Raw genomic sequence first — 12,059 nt, 5'->3', positions numbered from 1 at the left:
TTTTACTGAAGCCAGAGCTTTCGGACACTATGACAGCAAAAGACACACATTTATCTATCTAAAAGTACTTTAACCATTTTATATTTGCTAGGTCTGATGGCAAACTTGCTAACATTTTTACCTTAAAGGTACACTCTAGTCACCAAAACAGCTTTAGCTTAATGAAGCAGCTTTGGTGTATAGATCGTGCACCTGCTCAATTCTCTGCCATTTGGGAGTTAAACCACTTTGTTTATGCAGCCCTAGTCACATGTTCCTGCATGTGACTTGCAGCCTTCCTAAACACTTCATGTAAAGAGATATTGAATGCTTATATGTCTTTTATTGCACATTCTGGTTAATTTACATCCTGCTCTTTCTTATATCTTTCTAGAACATGCAGGAACCCCCGGTGTGTGATTTAAGTTCAATTTACAGAGTAGGAGATACAAAATGTCTAAAGTAAGTTAAGATCTAATTTAAAATTAAAAAAAAAAAATTAAAAAAAAAAAATTGGGGCTGTGTAAGTCACAGCCCGGGGAGGTATAACTAGTGCTGCATGGAGAGAAACAAAAGTGACAGTGTTTCCCAACCCAGTCCTCAAGGCACACCTACCAGTCCAGGATTTAAGGATTACCCAGTTTTGTCTAAGGTGTTTTTAGAAAAAAAAAGAAAAAACACCTTAGACAAAACTGGGTAATCCTTAAATCCTGGACTGGTAGGTGTGCCTTGAGGACTGGATTGGGAAACACTGACCTAAGATGCTTCATTAAGCTAAAGAGGTTTAGATGCCTATCGAATCCCTTTAACTAATAGACTGGCAGTAAAGCAGTACCTTGAAAAAAATTACAAGTAAATAAACAGATATAAATTCCCACAAGGTCCGTGGAATTGCAATTTTCACATAGAGTTTGTATGGTAAATTAAATTATATTTGCAATGAACAATGTTTGACAATTGCATGGAGTGTTACTACACAAGCAGGCCAATCACATTTTATTGTGGAAGAGATTTATTGTAATCGTACACCACGATCATGTTTTTTTTTTTTTTAATCAAACAAATATAATGCATTTTTATTTAAATTCACAACCTTCAAAATTATTTTGTGCAGAGTTCTTAAAAAAAGTAGCGCCATCACAGACACTAAAAATATGCTCTGGCTTACAAAAAACGCAAAACAAACTATACACTTAACACACCATATATGAGATACATAGGGTTCTGGTTTTATCATTTTCATATAGAAAACAAATGTAGCTCAGTTCCAGACATACCTCCAAGGCCAACACATTTACTCTACCCAATACAATAACCTGGAATAATAACCATTTGAGTGCAAGTTACTATTGGGTTTCAGTATTTATAGTAAAAGAACCATTTCCAATAGTGTTTTCAGAAGAAAAAAAAAAAACATTTGAAAAGATGTTCTAAAAGCATTCTACAATTATGTGACTATTACTAGGGTGGACGAATAATAGAATTCCAATGCAGAATTTTTCCATTTTCAATAGCTGTAATTGAACATTACACAATGCTCACCCTGACCCCTTTTGGAGAGGGTGGTTATATCTACAGGAAATACTATGGAACAAAAAGTGCATCAGCAATAAAAAAAAAAAACGACACTATTGCATTAAAAACGAGCACACAGACAAAAAAAAAAAAAAGTTTATAAATGTTTAATCATTGTAACAAATTCTATGGCTTCAATGCTTGTTTAATAGTATTTACCAATAAATATGGAATCGCTCTGTTAGGTATAAAAAGATTTAATGTTAAACTGCTCTAACAAACTGTCCAACTTGGATCCTATTAAGCTGTTTCGTGAAAGCAACAGAAGTCAGTGTTTAATCAACAATTCTCTCATGTTTGGAAAGGTACATTTTTGCCGAGACACCCAACATGGGTGTGGAGGAGCGTCTGCCTGTTGCCTAACAGATGACTATGGGAAGTGATTTGTCAAAGCGATTTTCATTTCAAGGAGCAATCACTTGGGGCGGCTTGAGATGTCATTCAACCAAATCTGCCTGACAGCTTTCATCCATCAGTTTCCATCGGCCCGTCACTACGAATGACAGCTCAAGCTGGTGCTCTAATTGTAACTGGGCAGTACACACGCTCATGTCATTTGGCCCGCAGGGGAAGCTAAGCATTAACCACGATAAACAAAATGATATTTCACTGAAACATCCTTCTGCAATATTTGAGCCGAAACAAATAGCCATTCTGCTTAAAGTACATGTTAAAATTTCACGTTTACATTTTATTTTTGGTTGTAAAAAAGCAATGCTCTTTTTCACAGCAGCTTGGGCAATTTGCCATTTACCTTGTCTGTCCGCTTTATCGCTTGTGAGAGCAAGCGCCCATTATCCAGGTTCACGCACCCAACCTATTGAAGACTAAGCAAATACCTTTGCAATAACCCTTTGCATCCTAAATCCTTGGTCCTTTTTGCCTGTCCTAGAACTTGTACAGTGTGAGCATTTTATACTAAAACTCATCTCCTGAAACTGGATCATTTAAAAGTTGCAAAAGGGCAGGCCCATCTCCAAAAGGGGCGATAGTGATTGGATACTCAGAAGTACTCATGCATACAGTGCTATTGAAGCGGAGGCTGCATTTTATAGAGACTTAGTCTCTGGTGTCAATAATCTAAGCGCAAACCTGGGACAGCCGGAAAGGAGTCCTAAAACGGAGGTTGTTCTTGTTATCACAGATCAGATGAGAGATATAAAATTGGTCTGTGCCTGCACGGGTTAGCACATCTGTAAAATCTATTTTCGTGTGTCTGGGTAAAGATAGGCTACATAACATAAGTATTATAAAATCGAGAGAGCGCAAACATTCAATAACAATATTGTCAATCAATGGTTAAAACTTATAGCCTCATACAATTGCAGCTGAGCACACAAAGAATATCCCAAAATGATTGTGGTTAACTAAGCGCTGGCATTTTATTCGTATAGGTTACATAACATGCATCTCAAATCGGTACTTCCAAGACTATTAAAGTTATCCTTTATTCCGAGTGTTGTCAGTCACAAATAACTGTCACTAGAGAAGGGCACACAAGCGTAACTAATCACACATGTATTGTGTGTTTTTAACATACATTAATGGTTAAATATTGGGGACCCCAGAAATCCACAGAAACACTAGCAATAAAATACACATTTTATAAAATCTGACTGTTCTAGAAACATCTGGCCTGGTTGTTATTCTAGTTTCATATTTTGTGGGATATTTTTTAAATCCTAAATTGTATATCAAGCCATTACTTTGAGAAAATTCTCCAGACACAATATCGCTGCTTCTTCTGAGGTTATCCTGCTCCCAGCTCTCTTATTGTATTGCTCTACTTTGCAATAGCACAGGGGAGATTTTTCCCTCAGTATAATCGGATCCTGTATGCTACCAGACCTGGGCTTGCTAAATGATCAACAGAGGATTTGAAAACAGACATCAAAAAATAGTAAAAGAAAAAAGTTAAATTTTTTTTCTTTAGGTAAGAAGTTGTCATTTTTACATTTTCCTTAAAGGAACACTCCAAAAACATAGTGTACTGAAGCTTGCTTTATGTGACTGTAGTTTGTCCTATTTCTGAAGGTTCCTCTTTCGCTTCTGTAAGCTCTACAAAGGTAACGGAAGTGGCAGGCGCACTATGCCAGTGTACATCTTCCTTTCTGTACTACAGCACATTGAGAAGCACAGGAAAGCCGTGAGCGCATGTGCACGATTGCGGCTCCAGCCTTTGATTGGTGTATCTCCCAACAGAGACTTAAAATCTGTACTGGGGAAAGGAAGGGGGGCTTGCAAAGGCTGGAGATAGCAGGTGCTTTTTCATATACCCCCCAATGAAAAAATGCAGAAAAAGAAAATAAATGTTTTCTTTAAAGATATATTACTAAACTGGTAAAAAAATATATATAAGATTTACAGTGTTCATTTAAATTCCTGTACAATATGCATTCCTACTGAGAGATCACTTGCCCATCCCATACAGGAGCAAATAGCCCCACTTGAATTCAATGGAGAGATATTATTATGTTATTATTTATATAGCGCTGACAATTCCGTAGCGCTTTACAAGCACACACACTCTCAGTGACAAACACTCATATACACACACACACGTCACTCTCAGTGACAAACACTCATACACACACACACACACTCACTGACAAACACACATACACACACACACACACACACTCACTGACAAACACACATACAAACTCCTTAACAGACTAACACACATACAAACTCCTTAACCCCTTAAGGACACATGACATGTCTGACACGTCATGATTCCCTTTTATTCCAGAAGTTTGGTCCTTAAGGGGTTAACAGACTAACACACAAGTTATTTATTTTTAAAAATTCACTCCACCCAGCCTCCCTACCTTTGGGAGTGCTGGCATGGAGTCTCTATTTCCCTGGGGTCCAGTGGGGTTGCTGGGCTGAGCGGCGGGCGAGGGAGCAGTGATCTTCCTGCCCAGCTCCCTCGCGCACCTCTTCGTGATACCAGGGCCGGAGTGACGTCATATTCCAGCTCCGACATCACTGCCGTGCGCGCAATGGAGCTGAGCAGGGGAGAGTGCTCCCTCGCCACCCGACAAATCGCAGCAACCATTTTGTTTGCAGAAATTACGGTGGAACCCCATTTGTGTTTCCGATGAACACCAATTGGGAAATGCTGCTCTAACCATTTCTCATTCTAATCCTGATAAGCATCATAGCAATACATCAAAAAAATGGACAGGTCCACCAGCAGATGAATCTTAATAATGTATGGTCTACAACAATAAGATAAAGGCTGCAACAACGGGAGACATGAGTCGAGACTGGCCATCCCAAGTCCACTTAGACACAAAATCAGCCATGTACCAGCAGAATGATGAAAAAAGGAGAGCTGCAAATTGAATAGCAAAGAGTATTTACCTTACTTCATCGAAAAGACTGTTCATCTCACTGACAAGCCTTTGGTTTTCCTGTTCGAACTGTTGATGAAACATTTAAAATAAAAATGAAACAGTCCTCCAAAAAATGATTTTGTTACTTCTATCCCCATGTGGGTCACACATTTACTTTCTTTGCATTTCTCATTTAGAGGGTTTTTCAGTTACCACAAAATAAAAATAATTAAATAAGGAAAAATAGTGCAACTTTTTAAATACATTATAATAAACCACAAGATTGAAGGTGAAGTGATATATAAATGTTTACAGAACCTCGAGATGGCATTATTTTCCCCTAAAACTCTTTTCACTATTATATATAATTTTGATTCCATACTATTTATGGGTTAGGGACAGTGCTGGTGTAAGTGTTAATGTTAATTGTTGGCCTCCAAAGTGTACTCGAGCGATCCGTGAATTATTCCTCATTCAACGTGGGGAATAACTGCACGGACTTCAACATCTGTTTATTAGGAGACTCTAGACCACATAACTTTTCTTGATGAAACCGTAGTGTTTGTTGGGCTGCACGCTTCGCTTAACCAATTTATCAGACAGCATGTAGATCTCGGCAAAGTAGCAGGCAGCCATCCATACTGTTAAGATGCAAGGCATTGTAATATTATTAGTTCTACAAGAAGAAAAAAAATAAAATAAAATGGCAATTGTGGTGGGGATTACTCATGCAAATTAAAATGTTTTTTTAACCCCTTGTAAGGACCAAACTTCTGGAATAAAAGGGAATCATGACATGTCACACATGTCATGTGTCCTTAAGGGGTTAAACTCAAATTGTACATTTTTACAAATTACTTTATTCAATTAAGTTGGAGCATAATTCCTTACCGTAAAATGTCATTAAAGCAATTGCAGTAAGCAATTTAGAGATAAGAAATCTGTAAACTGTTGAAATTATAAAATAAAGACATTAAAAAAAAAAAAAAAATGAATAATGATGAGCTCAAAGTCTAAGTAAACCTGAGATATGAATCTCCAATCTGGAAGTGCCGGTATTGGAATATCGCAGGTTACAAAGTATAATTATTCTGTATGATGTTCACAAAGCAGTCAGTTTAGAACTTGGCTTTGTTTCATTCTGCCAAGATCTTTTATTTTTGTCTGCAGTAACAAAAGAGGCAGATATGAGCAAAATTAATTATGGTTATAAAAACCAAATGCCTTTCTAAAGTTGTTGATCCAGGAAAAAAAATAATTAGAAAGAAATTTAAAAAAAAAAGGTTGCATAGAGAGGTCAAGCTGGTTTGAAACATTTAAGCATGGAGAACATGGTTCTGTGGCGATTTCGTGAAATAAAGTCCATAGTTCAGATTGGTATTTTGGGACCGGTGATAACTATGTGCAAACTGCATGTGTCTCTGTTATAGGTTCACACCATTTTTTGAATGAAAGGAGGTGCTTTCTCTGCCGCACCCAATCTGAGGCTGCTTCCTGATTGAAGCTTAGGACTAGAGCAGATTTAAAGGGGTAGATCTGAAGGGTACATTGCAGATTTTGGGGTTAAAGTTTGTTCTTTAACAGTTTAACCCTTTGAGATAAATCGGTGCCCGAGACTTCCTCGTACCATATTGACTTCAATCCATTTAAGTTGTTGTGGTGCCATCAGCATCAGGCCAGTGTAATGAAAAATGTGACCTGATTAACTCTATGTTGTGAAGGAGACATTCCTTTTATGTTGTGGCTACAGGTTGACACAGTAGAACCTTTTTCTGATGTGGACCCACATTTTTCCTATGGAATATGCCTGGTGCCTAACTTTTTAATTGTAAAATTAGCTTGGTAACTAATTATTTCTATGATAAACTCAGCTCAGTGACTTGTTCGTCTACTATAATAAACTAAATGTTTTGCAGAATGTAAATTAATTATTAGGCTGGGGTCTGGATGGGACAGGGTGGCAAAATTAACAGGTCTGTGAGGAAGTGCCACCTAGGCATGGAACATGTTAGCACCTCATCCAGGTCCTCCCCCCCCATTGGATTATACAAAATTTTAAATGACAGAGAAGAAAATCCATGTGTGTCTGTATATTGAGAAAAAGTGCCCAAAGTTTCCTTCAGTTGCCAGATTACTTGGGGCGGAGCACAAGGGTGGGCTCTGTGAGGTCAATCTGCCCCAGCACAGATGTAGCACTAAGAAGAGGTAGTTGTAAGGCAAGCTAAGCAGTCAAGTACAATGTAACGGATCGCCTGGCACCCCGACTGAGTACCTCCGTTAATGGATGCTCCTAGTGCTTCCTGAGGACTCCAAGCACTCTGGCAGACACCACAATCACCGAATCCGAGAAACCTTTTAAATTCTCCCAAGCATATGAATGCTGTAGACCATTGAATAGGAACCATACGAATAGGCTTGTACTCCTAGCAGTCAACTGGAACAGCATGCAATAAATCCTTCCCCCCAATAATGAGACGACATCACTTTGAGGGTAAAACAGGAACTCTCGACTGGCTCATCCAGCCTGGCTTTTATTTCCAACTCACACATACAGGCCACACCCAGGGGGAGGCATAAAAGAACCAATGACATAGATGTTACCTCCCACACATCCCCTCCCCTTAGTGTGACACATAATCCCATTATGCATACAGTGTAAAATATACTTTTACACAACTTTCATAACTTTAAAACCATACATCACATTCACATAAAAATACATATCCACAATCAATCCATTCAGGGGAACAACATATTAAAAAATGGCATGAATCCGACCAGGGGTTCAAAAGTTACTAAAAGTATCTTTTGTTCCTTTCTGGCTGGCAGAAAACATCCCCACAATGCACCCTGGTTTCCTCCCTTCTGCCCTGGAGTTAATTGGAGAAGTAATCCAATTACCCAGGACTAAAGGCAGACTCCATTAACCACATGGTTGCAAAACAACATAAAACACTTTAAAATACATAAAGTCACATTTACACATAACACACAGACATTTCACCTATCCCCAGATAGCTGGGATCTGCACGCACAAAACTACCGAATAGCGCGCAGATCCTACTCACACAGTACAATTGCCATGGAGCTAAAGTCTTTCCCATAGTCTTTCATTATATGAATAGGCTCCATGGTATGGCTATCTGGGGTATCACATTCCCATAAAGTCTGGTCCATAGTCCAAAGGCAAGAGGCGGGCAATCAGCCCCCTCCAAGGACACGTGGCGAGGTCGGTTTCGCCACAAGTACTAACCTGCTAGTTAGTTAGAGTAGACATGGCCAATGAGCATGCACATTGTTTCTGTACATAGCTGGGCTTTATAGGAAATCTAATCTCTACTGTACAAAGCTATGATATGAGCAGAATATGCTGATATCTCTGCTATTCCCCGGTGAAAGATGGTATTACTGTACAAACAGCAGAATTATGCTACCTGTTGTATATGGTGGCCATTTAAAGTATATTTAATAGTGTATTATTGTTATTATATATTTTTTTTCTATGAAAGTTTAAAGGACCACTCTAGGCACCCAGACCACTTCAGCTTAATGAGGTGGTCTGGGTGCCAGGTCCTTCTAGGATTAACCCTTTTTTTTTATAAACATAGCAGTTTCAGAGAAACTGCTATGTTTATACTGAGGGTTAATCCAGCCTCCTAAACCTCTAGTGGCTGTCTCATTGACAGCCGCTAGAGGCGCTTGCGTGCTTCTCACTGTGAAAATCACAGTGAGAGCACGCAAGCGTCCATAGGAAAGCATTGTAAATGCTTTCCTAGGCGACCGGCTGAATGCGAGCGCGGCTCCTGCCGCGCATGCGCATTCAGCCGATGACGTCGCAAGGAAGAAGGAGAGGAGGAGGAAAGCTCCCCGCCCGGCGCTGGAGAAAGAGGTAAGTTTAACCCCTTCCTCCCCCCAGAGCCCGGCGGGAGTGGGTCCCTGAGGGTGGGGGCACCCTCAGGGCACTCTAGTGCCAGGAAAACGAGTATGTTTTCCTGGCACTAGAGTGGTCCTTTAATAAAAATAAATAAATATTGCTCTGGGTAAACACAATCATATTAATTTAGTTTCAGTAAAAAAAAAATTACCATTTGAATTTCTTCTGGGGACAGCTCATCTTCACCTCGACTATCATCCCAAAGACCCGGTGTGCTCTGGATATCAGGTATCGGTCTGTCTGTGGATGCAAATGGAATATGTTTATTCAAATAAAGCATGTTTCAACAGCAATAAGCATTTTCCTTCACTGTGCTAGTAGAATGCTTTGTGTGTATACACCACACTAGCTGAAAAGACACCACAAACAGTAAAATCATTCATACAATGTGCCAGTGAATGTATCGATTTTCTGATAAATCTTTTTAAAAAGGGGAGAGCAGGAGAACCCTTCTACAGTTGTTTCAACAACTACAGAGCATTACGATTATTTCCAAAGCAACCGAGCATTTCACTTGCAAGAAGAATATAGCAACAGAGATCCTGATTTCACTCTGTCCTGATGCAAATGTGCTGGCACACTTGTTTCCAAGCAGGATCAAACCTGTCAAAGCAGGATAGGAGTAAGGAGAGAATTGGGGAGTGGGTGATATAGTTTTGTAATACTCACAGACCCCTGAATAATGTGGCACTGGCACACTTGATAGGAGGTATCCCCCCCTTAACAGCACCTTTACATTAAATTATATATTTATTGCTAAGAATTGTTATTCTTTAAGAGGAACGTCATGACAGGTCCACTTAAGTGTGTAAATTACAGACCAGGGGCACGAATGGTGAACAAATAGTACGTACAGTGAACTTACAATCCTTAAATAAGTAGCAAGTGGTGTGACCTCTGGAAGTCCCATTTCAAAACTTACCAGTATTCTCTTCAGTGATCGCCTTTCCTTCCTCAGTAGTATCTTGCGGTTTCCGGGTCCCTGAACTCGTATGGGATGTCTTTGCATTGTTGATCTGTTCTGGTTCTAACCTGGACCTGTATTTCAAAACAGAGGCATGCACAGTCAAACTTACTTCTATCAGAAAAATATAAACAGTGCAAACAGTATACAAAATTAAATATAAATAAAAAGTAAGCATACATTGCAACATGCCATGCATACTCACAAAGTTACAGTAGGTGATCAAACATTTAATTGTACCTAACCAGCAGAAAGTTTTAGAGGGTTTATTGAAACAGAGGGCTTATATCACTCAGTTTCTTGAAATAAAATTACCCCTCCACCTAATTAAAAACAAAGAGTAATCAGGTCACAAAATTTCCACTTGCTTGCAGTGGCCAGTAACTTTCGAAGACTGGCTAGTGGCCTAGGAAATTTGTGGATAATAATAATTGATATTTTATATAGTGACATGTATTTGAAAAATATCAAAGTACGATACAAGTAATATTGCTTTTCAATGGCCCGATTAGTTAGGAAGCAATATTGAGTGTAGTTGAATTTATTTTTTACAGCGTTGCTCATAGGGCTGTCACATTGAATTTGATTAAGGATTTTGGTTTCCAACAAAACTCACTTCCCGGCAAACCAGATAGTTGCAGATGCTGAATACACTCCTGCAATGTCTCTTAACCAGGAGCCATCATGCTAATTATTTTAGAAACATATGTAATGGTAGCTTTTAATTGAGTTACTATTCTCTGGCTTTTCAATTTTTTAAGATATATTTTTCTACTTGACTTCCAATCTGATCCCATCTCATTTCATTTCAATGGAAACAACAAGATGAATGAACAGAAATTTGTTCAAAGAGGAGACTCAATATCCACCAAAAACAAAGAACATTCACACTGACATTTCCCTGTACCAGAGGATCAAAGGAAAACCAAGTTATACGGCACAGACCGCCCAGTCAGTGCCTTTTCAGAACACAGTTGTGATGTTCCATTCCTCAAATTTATAATAATACAGAGGAGGAAAACACAAAAACCAGTTACTTTCAGATCTAAAAATAATTGTCTGAATATCTGCAGTACTGTAACCCCTTCATTACTTGTACACTGCTGACAGACAATGAAATTTGGATCGTTTTAGTTGATTCGCCCTGAAAAACATTTTGGTTTATCCATGAAATAATTTCAGACTAAACAATTCTGACGAACAAACAAAAAAACCTCTTGATGGCACAAGTGTTAATCATGTGGAGGCTGACCTGCGCTCGCAAGCCAGAGGCCACATTAAAATGCTAACATGAATACATTTTAAAAAGCCTAATCGGGTAAGCGAGGAATAAAACCTCATTTATAACCCCACAACCAAGCAGCAGTATGGGCATGCCTACTAAACAGTGGTCAGGAGCTGCTTATTGTAATAAAAAACTAGTGACTAGGCAGTTATTGCGGTCCAGTGGCTAAGAAAGGCCCCATTCCCATGGGTGGGGGCTTAAAGTTTAATAATGGGTAAGGGTTTTCTACAAACATGGTTAAGCAGGACACTTTTGGGTTGTGTGGGACAGTTCCACCTTGGATTTGAGCTTTTGTCCCATGATGACGATCTGTTCCTGGTGTCAGCACAGGGCAAGCATACCTTTAGACTAGCTTGTGCCGTAGTCAAAGAGCTTCAGTAGCAGCCTTGAGTGGAGCTAATATGTATGCCAGCTGTCATACCCAATTTCTGGACATCATGGCCTGCCCATTGTCTTGGTTTCAAATCTCCCACTGTTTTAAGGTATGCAGTAATATTGCTGTAGAGCTCTGTGATACACCTCCCGTCATTGCAAATGGACAAAGAGGGATATTTTAATTTCGGGGGATGAGTGAGGGTGTGGTGAGGGGCAGAGCTTTTCTGAGAAATTTTTGGTGACTTAATATTGACAATTATGGAACTAAAATGTAAGTTATATCTTATTTACACAAGCTGATTTCTAAAAACAGTGATTATAGTTTAAAAACACATTACTGTTTAATAACTCATTACTGTGGAGCTCTGTCAAACACTCAGACACATCAACAATATGGAACACATACAAAAGAGGGACATTAGGACAAGAAAGAGGAACAGAGGAATTTAGGCCCAAAGTAGAGACTGTCCCTTCTACATAGGGACACTTGGGAGGTATGCTGTAATTCACTCATATTCTAGACATTTCAATTCAATAAAACAGAGACGCACCAGAGTATGATAAAGACATATGAGGTTTTTGGATCAAAAATAAGTCATGTTCCTT

General features: G+C 39.0%; 1 protein-coding gene across 1 annotated transcript in view; it reads right to left on the bottom strand.

Moving 5' to 3' along the window:
- Positions 1-12,059, bottom strand: part of STX18 (syntaxin 18) — a 129,437-nt gene that overhangs the window by 11,440 nt on the left and 105,938 nt on the right. The window contains exons 6-8 of the mRNA XM_063459867.1: positions 9,752-9,867; positions 8,981-9,069; positions 4,924-4,982 (exon numbers count right to left, since the gene is read on the bottom strand). Coding sequence (XP_063315937.1) covers positions 4,924-4,982; positions 8,981-9,069; positions 9,752-9,867 — 264 coding nt within the window. The remainder of the gene's footprint in view (positions 1-4,923; positions 4,983-8,980; positions 9,070-9,751; positions 9,868-12,059) is intronic.

The sequence above is a fragment of the Pelobates fuscus genome, chromosome 6 (assembly GCF_036172605.1).
Source record: "Pelobates fuscus isolate aPelFus1 chromosome 6, aPelFus1.pri, whole genome shotgun sequence".
NCBI classification, from domain to species: domain Eukaryota; kingdom Metazoa; phylum Chordata; class Amphibia; order Anura; family Pelobatidae; genus Pelobates; species Pelobates fuscus.
Note: the sequence above shows the minus strand (reverse complement) of the source record. Positions and strands in the feature narration are given on the sequence as shown.